The 16981-nt window shown below is 43.0% G+C and overlaps 2 protein-coding genes across 2 annotated transcripts; one reads left to right on the top strand and one right to left on the bottom strand.

Moving 5' to 3' along the window:
• Positions 1–625: 625 nt before the first annotated feature.
• Positions 626–3069, top strand: LOC115686887 (DELLA protein GAIP-like). Its single transcript, XM_030612304.2, has one exon. It carries the CDS (start codon positions 783–785, stop codon positions 2661–2663), a length of 1881 nt encoding a protein of 626 aa, XP_030468164.2. The 5' UTR covers positions 626–782; the 3' UTR covers positions 2664–3069.
• Positions 3070–12612: 9543 nt separating this feature from the next.
• LOC115686875 (uncharacterized protein At4g22758-like) lies at positions 12613–13897 on the bottom strand. Its single transcript, XM_030612292.2, has 2 exons — positions 13261–13897; positions 12613–12985 (listed from the first exon to the last, which is right to left on the bottom strand). The coding sequence occupies exons 1-2, from the start codon at positions 13505–13507 to the stop codon at positions 12807–12809; spliced, it is 426 nt and encodes a 141-aa protein (XP_030468152.1). The 5' UTR covers positions 13508–13897; the 3' UTR covers positions 12613–12806.
• Positions 13898–16981: the final 3084 nt, after the last annotated feature.

The following is a 16981-nucleotide window of genomic DNA, read 5'->3' on the forward strand; positions in this document are numbered from 1 at the left end:
TTAAACCAATATGCAATGTGGTCCCCGAACTTTTAATTTGTTCAATGTCATCCTAGAACTATATGAAAATGTTCACCGTAGTCATTTCATTAATTCAGGTTTAAAAATTACATTGAACATTTTCATGTAATTCAAGGACCATATTAAATAAGTACAAAAAGTCCATGGACTACATTGAATAAATTAAAAGTTCATGGATCATATTAAACATTAGACTAAAGTTTAAAAAATATATTAGATAAATTAAAAGTTCAGAAATCACATTGCACGTTAATTCAAAGTTCAGAAATTGTTCGTGTTATTATCTTTTAGCAAAAATACGTTAATAAAATGGAAAAAGAAGAAGAAAAAGAAAAAGAGAAAGGGCAGATGAAAATGCGTTCCCTCCATCTTATCTGGTCGAGCTGTAGCTGTAATGCCTGCCCCTGGTGGGGTGCCTCGGAGCTCGCGCCCTATCACGAGCCTTTCCCGTAAACATTTCCCAAATTATTATTTTTTTTTGCTACAAAATTATTACTATTATTATTATCCTCTCCTTTTTTCTTTTCCAAATAAGTTTTATCCTCATTTTCTTATTTATTTTTTTCTCGGGTCTCATGATGACGATGATGATGAAGTACTCAAAGCGGTAGTGAAAAACGAAGCTAAGAAACTGACCCCTTCAATCCCCGAATGCCCAGAGATTCCTCCTCCTCCTCCTCCTCCTCCGCCGCTTCCCCGAGCTCCCAAACCTGTTGATCCGCCATACCCAGATCCGAAAACCCGGACGGAGAACGGCAAAGATGAAGCGGGAGCACCACCATCTATACCCCCAGACGGACCCCTCCACCTCCACCTCCTCAGCCGCCGCCGCCGCCGCCGCCGCCGGGAAGTCCAAGATGTGGGACGAGGGCGGCGGCGGCGGCGACGACGAGCTCCTGGCCATGCTGGGCTACAAGGTGCGGTCCTCCGACATGGCCGATGTGGCCCAGAAGCTGGAGCAGCTGGAGGAGGTCATGTTCAGCGCCCAGGAGGACGGCCTCTCCTACCTCGCCTCCGAGACCGTCCACTACAACCCCTCCGACCTCTCCTCCTGGCTCGAGAGCATGCTCTCCGAGCTCAATCCCCTGCCCCCCGGCAGCTTCGGCGGCCCCCTCTCCGTCCCCGCCGCCGCCGCGGCGCCGCCGTCGCGGCCGCAGCCCGTGGGCGACCCGTTCCTCGCCGGCGCGGAGTCCTCCACCGTCACCACCGTCGACCTCGCGGCCGCGGCGGACCAACGGCTGCAGAGCAGCGGGAGGAGCTCACGGAGGAACGACCCGGTCCAGGAGATGGGCTCCTCGGTGGTCGTGTTCGATGAGGAGTCGTCTTCCGATTACGATCTCAAGGCTATTCCCGGTAAGGCCGTGTTCGGCCGAGCCCCAACCCAAACCCGAACCCGAACCCGCCTCGCGTCTTCGTCCTCTTCTTCTGCTTCCTCGAGCGCCATCACGGCCAAGCGCTTGAAATCCTCTCCCGGCGATGCGGCCGCCGGAGTCGCCACGGATTCGACTCGGCCGGTCGTCCTGGTCGACTCGCAGGAGAATGGGGTCCGCCTCGTGCACGCGCTCATGGCCTGCGCCGAGGCCGTCCAACAGAGCAACCTCGGCATCGCCGAGGCGCTGGTGAAGCAAATCGGGTTCTTGGCGATCTCGCAGGCCGGGGTGATGAGGAAGGTCGCCACCTTCTTCGCGGAGGCGCTGGCGCGGCGGATCTACCAGGTCTACCCGCAGAACGCCCCCTTGGACCACTCCCTCACCGACTCCCTCCAGATGCACTTCTACGAGACCTGCCCGTACCTCAAATTCGCCCACTTCACCGCGAACCAGGCCATCCTGGAGGCCTTCGAGGGCAAGAGCCGTGTCCACGTGATCGACTTCAGCATGAACCAGGGCCTCCAGTGGCCGGCCCTGATGCAGGCCCTCGCCCTCCGCCCCGGCGGACCGCCCTCCTTCCGCCTCACGGGGATCGGCCCCCCCGCCCCGGACAACTCCGACCGCCTCCAGGAGGTGGGCTGGAAGCTTGCCCAGCTGGCCGAGACCATCCACGTCGAGTTCGAGTACCGCGGGTTCGTCGCCAACAGCCTCGCCGACCTAGACGCGGCGATCCTGGAGCTGAGGCCGAGCGACGCCGAGGCGGTGGCGGTCAACTCGGTGTTCGAGCTGCACAAGCTGCTGGCCCGGCCGGGGGCGATGGAGAAGGTGCTGGGCGTGGTGCGGCAGGTGCGGCCGGAGATCGTGACGGTGGTGGAGCAGGAGGCCAACCACAACGGGCCGGTCTTCGTGGACCGGTTCAACGAGTCGCTGCACTACTACTCCACCCTGTTCGACTCCCTGGAGGGCTGCGCCAGCACGCAGGACAAGGCCATGTCGGAGGTCTACCTGGGGAAGCAGATCTGCAACGTGGTGGCGTGCGAGGGTCCGGACCGGGTCGAGCGCCACGAGACCCTGGCCCAGTGGCGGGCCCGCCTCGACTCGGCCGGGTTCGCCCCGGTCCACCTCGGGTCCAACGCGTTCAAGCAGGCGAGCATGCTGCTGGCCCTGTTCGCCGGCGGGGACGGGTACCGGGTGGAGGAGAACGGCGGGTGCCTCACGCTCGGGTGGCACACGCGGCCGCTCATCGCCACCTCGGCGTGGCGGGTCGGCTGACCGGTGGCGCGTGGGCGACGGCGACGGCGACGACGCAGGGGTCCCCCCCACCACCACCACCACCGCCACCGAGGCCTAGTGGTGGGCGTGTCAACGTGCGACTCTGAGCTGGTTTCAGACACTGACAGAGACCCGCCACTCACCGCTTGTCTCCGGCCCCTCCACCCCAACCCGACACCCCCCCGAAAAAGAAAGTTGAAAAAAAAAAGTAGAAATATTCTAGTTTTTCTTTTTAGCTCGAATTAGTAGGTTTTTTTTTAATATTAATTTTTTTTCCTTTTTTTTTTTGGTACCATTTTGTGTAATTTCGAGGGGATATATTCAAGAGGGTGAATGTGTAATTTAAATGGGTGTGTAGCTGTGGTGTAATAAGGGAATAGAAGAAGCTATTTCGCTTTTCATTCGACTGCTTGGCTATGAAACGATGTGTAAAAAAACAGATAGGGTCCTCGATCCTTGCTTTCATCTGATGCGATGCGGGGACGCAGCAAGTTCCGGATCTTTGCTTCATCGGAATTAGACCGGGTCAAATTGGCGGTTTGAATGGAAGACGATTCGACTCGAATCGACCTGTTTAATGTGTTCTGATCGATTTTCACGCGATACTAATCTAGTGACTCAAAATCTAGAAACAATCGGAGTGAGCATGCGAGAGGGAGAGAGTGAGGGCCAGAGAGAATGAAGAGGTGAATTGGGTTTAAACAAAGTTCTTAAATAAGTTGACAACTAACACACAATTGTTTGTATTTTACCATTTTAATTCATTTATAATCCATTCACTAAATAGAACTGATTCATATAGCGACTCAGCTCATCGATTATGAGTTAAAAAATTGGACCCAAGACCTGTTTCGACTGATCTAATCGGAATCAAATGCTCACTCAGTTTGCTAACGCGAGCTTCCCCACGTTGCCCTTTTTTTCCCACGTCGCTTTCCAGGTGCTGAGTCGGTCCCCAAGGAAATGAATCGGGACATGGTTCTTCTGGCCGACCGCTTTATGATGGGTTTTGGCTGTAGGAATTGGGGAAAGCCAAAAAGCTTGGGCGAGAGAGAGAGGGGAATGCATAGGGGGAAGACTTTACGAGCTTTTCCCTCTCCTTGGGATTAATGTGAACTTTAGGATCTTGACTTTTTTAACTAATTGAGAGTGTGTATCAACTCCAAAGTAAAAAGTCGGCCCCCCACCACTAAGTACAGCTACCTCCTACATTTAACTTTCCTTTTCCTTTTGGTGTTTGGGAAAAGGTTTTCCCGACTCGCACAATTAGAAAGTTCTCGCCTTCTTTTTCCCTATTCGCCGCTTTCCCTCCTTCGAAGGCGGGGCGAAATGCTCTTCCGAAACTTCGGCCCCGCAGCACGCCGAGCCGGATCGAGGCCGTCGAACTGGTCGGTTCGCGAAGGAATCGTGTTTTCTCGAGAGGAGGGAGAGGGTATTTCGGTTCGAGTGATCTGTACGATCCGATGGAAGTCCGTGACGGAAATTTCGAGTGCAAAGGGGTAAAAGGGGAAGGGTTTTTCGCACTTGGGGGCGTGCCACGTCACCCGAGACGCGAGAGGTCAATACAAGCATGCTCAAAGAGCTAGACAAAACTCGATTAAATATGATGGGATTAGGTTTCGCTGAGACTTGGTTGGATTAATCATAAATTAAGAGGATAATCTATAATTAAGTAGCTGCGAGTAGTGCGGCGTCGTTGCCTCTGTTGTGTGACTAAAGCATATTTAAATTAACGTTATACGCAAGTCTTAAGAGTTGAGATTCCACGAGCCCCGAAACTGCCAAAAAGGGCAAACCAAAGAGTACTCAAAATGACCCAAGTTGACAAGACAACACGCGTTCGAAAGCAAAACCCCCAAATTGAAATTCGAAATTCAAAGAAACGGCATCCGCATTTCTTTTTTCTTTTTTTCCATCCTCACGAAATTACCAAAAAAAATTCTTAAATTTATCGTGCTCATGTCAATTCCGTTACGAATCTTTCGATAATTTGTCAATCGAGTCTTGAATCTTTCGATTGTACCAATTTATTCCTAAATCTTTTAATAATTTACCGATTTTGTCATTCCGACCAATTTTGGCGGAATAACGCTGGCGTGGTGTCTAGCCCGCGTCGGCCGTCTTATACGGCACGGGCGAGGGTGATTAAATCTAGAAAAAAAAAGAGGAAAGAAAAAAGAAAAGTGAAGACGAAAATAAAAGAAAATTCAGAAAATAAAAAAGTGTCGATGTCGTTGCTTGCCGTGTCATGTAGGATGCCTAACGCTGACTAAACTGTTATGTCAACGTTTTCCGGCCAAAATTAGTAAATCGTCAAAAGTTTATGACTAAATCAACATAATTGGTAGGTTTGGCAATGAATTGACAAATTATCAAAATGTTTATGATTAAATTGGCAAAATCGAAAGATTTATGACTAAATTGGCACAAGTACAATAGGTTTAAGACTTTATTGATAATTTTCCCATGACAATTTCGTAGTTTTCATCCGTGCCCTAATCGAATTTGAGAGATCGGATTAACTAAACGCTTCATCATATAATCATGCCTGTTAATCTCATTGATTATCAAATGTCAGGTTTTAGGAGGGCAACACTATGTCTTAGAGATGGATGTGGATAGTATTACCATCAAGCAATTTTCTACAATTATAGGTTACTTTATGAAAATGTAGAGTTTTGAATATCGTCACCAAATGTCTTGAGAAACTTATTATCAGAGAAGTAGGATCCTTAGTTAACAAATTTAAGTACTTAATCGAATCCCGACGCTCGCTCTAATCTTCATTCAACCCTTTAATCTAAACTGGTTCCCCCGACTAAAATCTATCTTTCGTTAGCATTCTGTTCAATATCCCGTTAAAATGCATACGTTAAAGACATATTTGAAAATAGTTTCGGCATAAGAAAAAGACAAATCTCTCCTTGAGATCCATGCATATAAATATATATGATTTTTGAAAAAAAAGAAGCGAAAATAAAATAAAGACGGACCACATTTCCAGAAAGGCGGATTTACTTCAGAATTTGCCAATGTGGGAGGGGGCAATTTGGCTTTCGTTAGGACACACATGGCATATGGGGGTAGGGAGGAAGGCCGGGTTGACCGGAGTCAACCGCTGGACCAAGACCATATATAAAACCAAAATATTCCCCTAATTATTTAATTAAAAATACCTGCGGATCGTACCAAAATTGCCAGCTCGCACTTGTCGGGTAATTCTGACACTGCCAGAACAGTCCAGATAATTTTAGGTGAAATTATCAAAATGTTTTTAGGTGTAACCCCCCAGTTATCAATTTCTGCGCATGCCTTTGTTTTTGTTTTTTCTAATATATTTTTTAATTACATATTTGGCATTTAGTTTTTGAAAGTAAAGATAAAAAGGGATTTTAGCTTCATCCGTCTTTGTTTAAAATAAGGGTTAATATAACGAAAAATTTCTAAATCAGTATATATATAATAAATTTATCTCAAATTAATTTTTTGATCATAAAAAACTTTAATTTGGTACACTTATAATAAATTTACCCAAAATTAATATTTTGACCACCAAAAAACCTCAAACCGATATAGTTATAACAAATTTACCTTCCGTTAGTTTTCGTTAAATTGGATTAATACTACAAAAAATCACAAACTGGTATACCTGTGACAAACAGAGGGTAGAATCTTATACCGATACGCTCGTTAATTGCCACGTGTCATTCAACTCAGCAATTTTATGGTAAAATTTAACGAAAACTAACGGTGGGTAAATTTGTCACAAGTGTACCAGTTTGAGGTTTTTGATAGTCAAAAAATTAATTTAAGGTAAATTTGTCACGGGTATACCAATTTGGATTTTTCATGGTATTAACCTTTAAACAGTTTTCACATTGTTTTCTATTTATTTGATGATCCAAAAGTGCAATAGATTCGAAATAGAGTTTTCGAGAAAGTAAGGAATAATTTACAAATAATGAAAAAAATATCTTGAATTTAATTTCATGAATTTATCATGTCGTTATTTTTCTTATATTCTCGGTATACGATTATCTAAAAAACAATTTAGGATTTATCTTTTCTCTATATTTATGTTTAATCTATTCTCTCTTCTCATCGATCTTTGGACTCCTTGTCCTCTTCATTAGTTTTTTCTTGGTATCTTTCGATGGAATATCCGGAGAAAGGTGTGGTTTAGAATGGTTTATTTAATTACATATTTGGCATTTAGTTTTTGAAAGTAAAGATAAAAAGGAATTTTAGCTTCATCCGCCTTTGTTTAAAATAAGGGTTACTACAACGAAAAATTCCTAAATCAGTACATCTATAATAAATTTATCTCAAATTAATTTTTTGACCATAAAAAACTTTAATTCAGTACACTTGTACTAAATTTACTCCAAATTAATATTTTGATCACCAAAAACCTCAAACCGGTACAGTTGTGACAATTTTATCTTCCGTTAGTTTTCGTTAAATTCAATTAATGCCACGAAAAATCACAAACTGGTATATCTGTGGCAAGTAGAGGGTAAAACCCCAAACCGGTACATTCGTTAATTGCCACGTGTCATTCAACTTAGCAATTTTACAGTAAAATTTAACTGAAACTAACGGTGGGTAAATTTATCACAAGTGTATCAGTTTGGGGTTTTTGATAATCAAACAATTAATTTAGGATAAATTTGTCACGGGTACATCAATTTGGATTTTTCATGGTATTAACCTTTAAACAATTTTCGCATTGTTTCTATTTATTTGATGATCCAAAAGTGCAATAGATTCGAAATAAAGTTTTCGAGAAAATAAGGAATAATTTACAAATAATGAAAAAAATATCTTGAATTTAATTTCATGAATTTATCATGTCGTTATTTTTCTTATATTCTCAGTATACGATTATCTAAAAAAAAATTTAGGATTTATCTTTTCTCTAAATTTATGTTTAATCTATTCTCTCTTCTCATCGATCTTTGGACTCCTTGTCCTCTTCATAAGTTTTTTCTTAGAATCTTTCGATGGAAGATCCGGAGAAAGGTGTGGTTTAGAATGGTTTATTTAATTATCCGGGGCTCCCCAGCACACGAATTTTTTCATTACTATAAATTCATAAAGCTTCCATCTTTAAACATGGCTTTGTTAAATTAAAGTATCATCTTATGACCATAAATCTTATCAATTATTTAAAATTCATTTGAACGTAATTGAAATGAAAAAGGTTTTGCACCGCGACAAATGAAAGCTCACGAACTCGGTACTTAAATATGTATTTGCAAAATTCTTAATGTCAAATTAAATGAATTTTTTACAAAACACGGTAGCTACAGAAACTATCAACACTCGACGTGTTTTCTCATCCTACTTCGCACCGTTTATACTATCTCAACACAATTAGGAAAATCTAGAAAACATTTTCTTCGGAATCATCATGTATATGAAAGGTGAGGAGTATAGCCACTAGCCAGTCATTTTTGGCAATTGCTTCTTCGACCCAAATTAATAAAAAAAAATTCGAGGATATCAATCGATATAGATATGGTCTTTTCGTCGGAAAATAAATTACTTGTTTTGATAGGTGCAAATTCTTGAAGAGGGTTGACGATTGAAAATGACTCCTCGACCCACCACCATGCCAGTATCGTTCTAGTCAAATAATTTATACTTGGAAAAGTATTATAATGTCATTCGACTATGCTCTTAGCTTCATTTTAAATATCTAGTAGCTAAAAGGACTTCCGTGAGTTCCACTCAATTTCCCCTTCTCCACTTGTTATCATCTAGCCCAAAAAAAATAAAAAAAATCGTCCGTCATGTGTCATCCATAGTTGATTTTCATTTCACGTTAAATCAATCGACCTTAGTGCGGATACGGATCCACACATCAGGTCTAGTAGGGGGCAGGGCGTGGAGTGATGCATCCATCTTATGGTATTGATTGATTTTCATCTCCTTTTATCCGTAAGTAATTTTTAACGTATGAATCCGTAATTTTTCCATCGCTAACTGTTTTAAAAGTTTAAACTGTCAGAATAACACGCGATCAAATATCTAAATATTCTAACAAGTCGGACTCCGGACGTCACCTTTACTCTCTCCAATAATGATCATCCATTAGGATGGACGTTCCGATTTTTTTTCTCTTTTTTGTTTTGGGGACCATTGGTTTGCAGAGTCAATTCAACATCATCTAAGCTAAGAAGAATTGTCGAATTTGTGGGGTTTATCTCCATATTCTTTGTGATCGTTTTCTGGTCCACCACATCCATGTAGTGGCTCATCTCCTTGTTGGACCATCCGTCGCGCCATCGGTCTATGATGATAAACAATGTGTAACGTATAAACCGCGACGTTGTCCATAATACAATGAGTAATTTTCACCAACAGCTCCACAACTTTAACGAAATTCAACGGGATATCCCCTTAACTTTTCGAAAATTTTATTTATGCCCCCGGCCAGTCAACCGGCGAGGGCACGGATGGCTCCGACCCCTTTTTTTGCATCGGGAGCTACGCAAATGGAGCCCTTAAGGATCCCGGGTTCGAGGGTCGATGAGCGAGTGGCCCGAAATCTTTAATTACTGGGTGCCGTCTTTCGACGAATTCCATTTCAGGGCTTAACACGCTGCTAAACCCCGGACCAGATTCGCTAGGGAGACCTCCCTTCAGAGCACTCGTCACGAAACACAAAAAGGGTTCTATCCTCTCGAAGACGGGGCCGGGTCTCCGTCTCCGACGAGAGGCATAGAAGAAGAGGCGCCGAAAAACCGAGGACCGCTTGTCGAATTTCGGCTAAAATAGGGGGAACATCCGTGAATATCTTTCCACGGGATGATTTGCTACACGAGCACATTGGAGGCGCTGAAATTTCCACGTTCCACAAGTCGATCCTCGATTCGTCACCGACGGGGCCCAATGCGGTTCGGTTTTGTCAAACCACCCGTGGAATTGGTTGCCGTCAATCAGGATCGACCGCTCGTGCTGCAATAGCGGTGCATGTTTTTCAGCGCGAGACGCCGTCTTTTTAAACGATTCCCTTTTGACCATCTCCATCGTTCCAGCTTTCTTTCCCTCCTCCTCCTGTTGCTCTTCGCTCGTTTTTCTCTGGTCGAGATTAGTCCACAAAATCCACACGAATGGTCAAAGTGTTGTCAAAGACATTCCCTTATCCTCAGTTCCAACAGAGCATATTCCATCCAAGCATTTTACAGCTAAGGCCGAGCGCGACGTCGCACGAGAAGTTTCCATTGGATGGAAGACTAAAAGACCCTCGATCCGTGACGACCAGAAAAGGGCCCGTCTTCAGTAGATAAACGAAATATATGTCCGCCATTTAAACTCGAGAATGAGCAAAATGCAAATGGGAACTCGGACACGAGGTTCCGATACGAGATTACTTGCATTTTGTGAATCGAAAAATCAAACGTCTGTGCACCTCGTCACCTCGTCTCTCTGTACATGCGTACACTTGTATGGCTCTTCGAACACCTGCGATAGAGTTTCTCTTCTTCTTTTGTGGGTCAGCACTTGAATCTGGTGTTTTATAAATTTAGCATCACTGTGATCGTTAGTGCTTCTGATGTCTTCTTCTTTTCTTTGGTTTTTTCTCCTTCGCTTTTTACCACAAAGCACGCCACAACACGAGATAGCCAAGTCCCGCACGAAAGGAGTTGAGATCGGTTCCTTTTCAAACGAGTGATATCTTCTGTTAAATAATCTTTGCCATTGATGCTTAATCATCACGTAAAGTAAGGTTTTGGATTTTTCATATTGGCTAATCGCGTTTAGAGCAAGTTAATAATTAAGTGAGGTCAGACACTAAATGTACTCAACCTTTTTCTTTTTATTGTAACCGGAAATATATTGTGCACAGATTCGAAAAGGATTGCACATTAAGGTTCTGTTTGTTTCGCGAAAAACATTTTTCTCATTTTTTAGCGTTTTTCGATGTTTGATTCGCTTAAGAAAATGAGTCAATGTAAAACCCATGTTTAAATTCAAGAAAATGATTTCCTTCTTTGAAAAACTGGAAAACATTTTCCAAAATATGAGTAGATATTAGCGTTTTGATCTGAAATTCTATACTTGGGTGCGAAAACCCCAACATTGGTTCTCGGGTCCCCGGCATTCAGGACCAGGTCTTCGGCGCCTGGGCCAGGGTCCATCAAGGCCAAGCTTGGGACCCCGGTGCCCCGGCCCAAGCCCAGGTCCATCGAGGCTAGGCCCGAAGCCTTGGTGCTTGTGCTTGATGTCTCAACACCCAATCTCCGTGTCCATAAATGCCGTGCTTGGGTCCTCGGCACACAAGCCCGGGCTCACAAAGGCAGAGTGTGGGTCCTCGGCGCTCAGAGTCGGGTCTTTAGTTAATGAAACATTCATTCTTATAAAAATATTTTAAAAAATGAATTTCTAATTATTTTTTTTCTCTTTTTCTCTTTTTCATTTTTTTTTCCTTTCCTTTCTTCTTCGGCTAGCTACGGCGGTAGCCAGCGATTGGCCACAGGCAAGGGACGAATGATGACGAATTTGAATGATTTTTAGCAGACAATATGTATATGAATTTCAAAGCTGAGGACATGTCCCCATAAAAAATAAGAGATCTGTTAAGTAATCGCCCAAAGCTATCGAGTTTTATCTATTAGTAATAAATAAGCTAATCTTTACTCTTTACATATCGAGATGGAATAAGGGTTTTCCGGTCGTATGAAAAGCAGAAATCAAATTTGACCGTTGGCTTTATATATAACATAATGTATAGCATAAAGGTTTTATTTATGAATGTACGTGAACATTACGGGCCGCAGAGACGAATGATAAAGTAATGTTATGTGACTAACTCCATCGGAATTTGCGGGGCTGATTACACGAAGAAATGTTAAACTTAAGAAAGTGGAGATATCTCTTCCTTTTGGGCCCGTATAACTCAAGTGATGCTGGACTCATGTCCCTGCAGCAAATTCGAGCCTTTTCTCTTGCCCTCCTATGTAAGCCCTCATCGGTTTCTGAAATGGCAAGGCCCGTTTACATGCTGAGATCGGTCTGCGGCAATGTTTTCACCGATCCCCGCATGATGCAAAGCGACTTAAGCGTGCGAATCAAATCGGGCGAAGTCGCAGGAAATTCGTGATGACAAAGAGAAGAACACGTTCGATCGGTTCGGGAAACTTCATGTTGACCCGAAGATCGCGGGGGGGTTCGGGACTGTGGGCCGTGAAGCGTCATGAATGCTGCTTGGTTTGAGGAAGAGAGCGGGGGTACCATCGTAGCTGATCCAGATGGTTAGAGGAAGAACACCGTCCTTTGTGGTTCATGAAAGAGACTACTTACTGACGAGAGGATCGCTATAAACGCAGGCTTACGGGTCATCCGCTTCGTGGCCTATGCCCTCACACGGACAAGGCGGTTTTAAATGTGCTTAGAGTTAGAGATTGCACATACGATACGACCATATGGTCCGAAATGATCGCGAGTGCCTTGAAGCATATACTTTCTTTAACTGCAGTATTAGAAGGCGGCTGTTTCTAAATCTCCACAACCATTACTCTCAAGGAGATTCGCTTTGGTCGGTAGCATCCGGTGTAGCTTGCTGGTCTTTGCGGCAACGTACAAATAAGAGTACTTTTCAATCTAAAGTCACAGCTGCGAGCTTTTCGATAATTACAGGCGAGGTTAGCTGAGATGCGGATATCTGGTAATCCATGGAAAAACAGATGCTTTTGTTGGATGGACTCCGCCAGTGGAGTAGGTGAAGCTTGACACGGGCGGGGCCTCTAGAGGCAACCCGGGCTTAGCGGCTGCTGGCGGACTCATTCGTGACGAGGTTGGCGAGCGGCTAGGTGCGTTCATGAACGCTGAGGGGTTCTGCTCTGCACTGAAGGCAGAACTAAGGGGAATTCGTTTGAGCCTCAAATTGGCTTTATTTCATTAGGCTTCGACAACATACAGATGTGAGACTTGATCCTCGCACTTTTGGACTGAGTTTCTATAATAGCATAATGAACATGTACACGATTGCAAATGGAAAGCATGAATTCAGGAAAAAAGGATTGCTTCTTTGCTTCTTCACGACAAAAACCAAAAGCATCAATCAAGAAAATCTAAGAACTGACAAAATCTGCAAATTTATGGACACAGAGAGCTAAAAGTATTGTCGTTTGGTGACTAATGTGAAGGAATCTTGAGATTGAGGGACTTATTGATCCACGCCTTCCAGCTCCCACTCCCCTTCTGGCCGATTGCCGCCGGCGGGCTACCCTTGCTCGCCTCCTCCGCCTTCTGCTTCTTCCACAGGAGAAAATTCCGAGCCCCCTGCGACCCGATTGTCTCCCATGGACTCAGAGCTGCATCAAAGATCAACAAGTAACAATCATAAGGGGTCTTCTACAGAACTTCTCCTTATTCTTTAAGCTTTGTCTACTCTTGTAGAATTTTTTCTTTTTAGTTTCTAAAGTATAGTATCGATTATTAAAACTGTAAATATTTAACCTTAAATTCATCGAATTTGTATAACAAAACTTAACTTCATCAACCGAAAGCACGTTCAAATAAAACAAGAAGAAAGGACAGCGAACCTTGAAAACTGAGATAGGGGTGAAAAAGCTAATATGCGTTTTACCATCTGATTCGGCGTTGGCGCAGTAGAGCAAGAAGTCGCCGGGGTCAGACCCGAGAACCGGGAGGCGACCCTGGCGAGCGTAGGATCGCAGGGCCGTGTCGATGACCGAGCCCACCAGCTCGTCCTCGCTCACCACGAACCGGATCGGCCCGGGGCTCCCCATCACGTTGATGCTGATCAGCAACCTGCTCACGTTACCCTTCCCGCTCTGGCTCTTCCTCTGCTGCTTGCCGTTATGAGCCAGCATTCTCTCTCTCTCGATCTCGATCTCGACCAAAACAAAGAAAGAAACGTTTCTCTTGCCTCCGGAAGCCTAAACGGATCTACTATGCTAGAATTCAGGGGTCGAGGCCAAGGCAACGATAGTACCAGCCTAGTTTGCAGGAGCCAAAACCGAAAGCGAGCGAGCTCGCCCTCCGGTGGAGATCGCGGTGGGAGAGCATCAAACCCCGGTCTTCAACGTCGTTCAGGATTCCCAACATTCACAAGACCTCCTTGATCTCGCCGTCGATTTAGAAAGAAAGAGAGAGAGAGAGAGAGAGAGCCAATGATACCGGTGAGAGATTGAAAGAGAAGGAAGGAGTAAAGAAGGCAGATTGCGAATCTTCAGGTTTTGGTGAATGACCGGTTCTCTTATGGGGCGATGGTATTTAAGGAGAGGGTCACACCCATATCAAAATTTTTGCAATGTCCTGTGATTTTGCTGTGGTTGGTCGCTCACTTAGCAAAATTTAAGCACAGTTAGAGATCAAGCTTATTGGTTAATACCATAAAAAACCCCAAATCGGTACACTTATAACAAATTTACCCGAAGCTAATTTTTTGATCACGAAAAACTCCAAACTGGTATATTCTTGACAAATTTACCAAAAACTAATTTTTTAACCAACAAAAACCTAAATTAGTACATTTGCGACAAAGTTACCTTCCATTAAATTGAAATAATATCATAAAAAATCAAAAACTAGTATACATGTGACAAACAGAGGTAAAACTCTAAACTGATATACCCATCAACTGCCACGTGTCATCCAACTCAGAAATTTGATGGTAAAATTTAAAGAAAACTAACAGATGGTAAAATTATCATAGGTGTACCAGTTTGGGATTTTAGTTTGGGGTAAATTTGTCACAGATGTATTAATTTGGGGTTTTTTGTGGTATTAACCCAAGCTTATTTACAAGAAAATTGTTCAAAAAATATTAAATCTATTCTACGGTGACTAATTCAGTTGTAAACTTTTCAATATTATTAATTCAGTTCTAAATCTTTTGACATTTGCCAATGTAGTTATTCCGGCTTTTTGGACAATTATGCTCCTCGTTTCTAAGCAAAAGTCAATTACGAGAAATTAGACAATTTTAAACATCCAATATGTCTGCTGAGGTAGCATCTTCTCGAGAGGCCACGCCAATGTCGAGTGATTTTGGGCATTTCTTACCTAAAAAATTAGCTCAAAGATTGAGACTTTCTCTTACACTTATTAACTGATCACTAGCTCCAGCCCATTTCACAATCGATGTAGGATAAACCCCAACAATGCCAATGTGGTCTATTAACGGTCATTTAGTGGTGTTAGTGTTCAAGTAGACATTTTTCGGTCCGCGATTTTAACAAGGGCCTCAAATTGATCCACATTTAGAAATTGAGATACTTGATTGAAAAAAATAAGATTAGGGCTCAATTGTAAAACGAGCAAAAGTATAGGTAATTCCGACATCAATACATCTTTAGGGGGAGAGGGGGGGAGGGGTTAAAGATATTTGACGAATGTTGTCTCTATATAAGGAGAAATCATTTTTATGCACGACTTACAAGGTAGATATAGTGTGATGGATCAATCATCGCACACCATACATGCCACTCAATTTAGAAATCTAATAAGTGTGTCAAAAGTATTTTTTTTTTATACAAGCAGCCTCGAGACAAAAACAGTCCTTCGTCAACGGAACGAACGTAATTGCCAAAAAATTACACATTCACCGGTATCTTCCTTCTTTGATTGCATCAAATTAAAAATTAATCGAAGCTACTTTGTCCTTTTCATGCATGAGAAATTTGAGCTAATTAATTTTCGTGGGAATATGGTCAAATTCACAAAACGTTATTAATTGCTTATGGAAAAAGATCGTTTGGTGAATGGGTACCGATTATACCATTGATGCGTGGAGTAATCAAAGTTAGCTTATTGTATCGGGATATTACAAAAATTCCAATTGCAATGACCATCGAGAATCTCTTTGTGCGGGGATATTGTGATTGACTCGTTGCCCCACGCTGATCATCCGATCGATGCATGAGATGCCCTTTTCGCACTCGAAAGGTTAGGCATTGTTAGTGAAATTAATAAGTGTCATGTTTTCCCTCAAGATAAGGTTTTGACCTGCGTAGCTAAAGTTGGAGGACCCAAATGCAATCGTCTCCGAGTCGATATCGAGCTATTAAATGAAGGTGTTGAATAGATCGTAAAATTGTTAGGAGCTAAGGCATGGGGTGTGTTGGAGACCTATGGGAACAAGAACAAAGAAAGTTCCCTTTGACCAAATTAAGATCAGTTTTGAACCTAACATATATCGTCGAAGTCGGCACAGACATATGATAATCTTCGAAATTCTTTTTTTTTTCTTGGTGATTAATATTCTATATTTGGCATTGGTAATGATTTGTACGACGATCACATGATTTGTGGAAGCCAGCGCAAACATATGATAATCTTCAAAATTCTTTTTTTTTCTTGGTGACCAATTTCTAAATTTTGCATTGGTAATGATTTGCACAAGGCTCACATGATGTGTGAAAATCAGCACAAATAAACGATAATCTTCAAATTTCTCTTTTTTTTTTCTTGGTGATTCGTATTCTAAATTTGGCATTGGTAACAATTTGCACGAGGCTCACATGGTTTTAAGATGCTTGTTCAATTCGTTTTCACACACTTTCAACATGGTTGCTGCAAAGTCAATCGCAAGGCCTTGACCATTTACTTCCAAGCGCCGTCTATGTTGGCCTCTCGCCGTCCTGACAAATCCGACCTAACTTAGCACTCAAATGAAGTCATTTTAACATTTGATTTCCGCTTTGTTTTTCTTAATCAAATTTTTTAAAAAATGCGGTGCATCCAAAAGAGGGAAGCATATTCCAAAAGGGGCGACGAAAATTCGATTTCTTTAAGTCGGCGGAGAGAAATCGACGCGAGAGGCTGGTAAGTCTTGGTCTTTCCAGGGCGACATTAGTAGCACCATTCAATACGAATCAAAAGCTTTATGTTGCGTTTTTACTTTTTTGTATCTTAGTTTTTAAGCTATGATTGTTCTTCCACACGCCTCCATTATTGAGATGCCCTCGACTTACAACGATTCCCCGAGGACCCAACGCCGGCCATTGTTTTTGCAGACAAAAGCATCGACCGTTCATTGAATTCCTTCTTTTGACTTTTGCTAGGGAGGAGGAAGATGGTTTCATATTGGAGAATATGAGGGTGTTGGTGAACTGGATCCAACATGGGTAGCTAGCTGCCGAACCACGATCCAAGGTATCCGCATTAGATCCCTGAATCGCCATTGGTACCCTAGAAGCCAAACCCTGGTCTCTACGATCCTTATGTTAATCATCGACATCCAATGATTCCCAACTGAGTCTGTTGCGCAGCTATATCAGGTTAAACATTGTAATAGCTAAGGTACTCGAGTCCTGAAGAGTTTAGTATTGTAAACTTTTTTG

Source organism: Syzygium oleosum, unplaced genomic scaffold (genome assembly GCF_021117445.2).
Source record: "Syzygium oleosum isolate NSW1041296 unplaced genomic scaffold, Sole_v2.1 Sole_v2.02, whole genome shotgun sequence".
Taxonomy (NCBI): Eukaryota; Viridiplantae; Streptophyta; class Magnoliopsida; order Myrtales; family Myrtaceae; genus Syzygium; species Syzygium oleosum.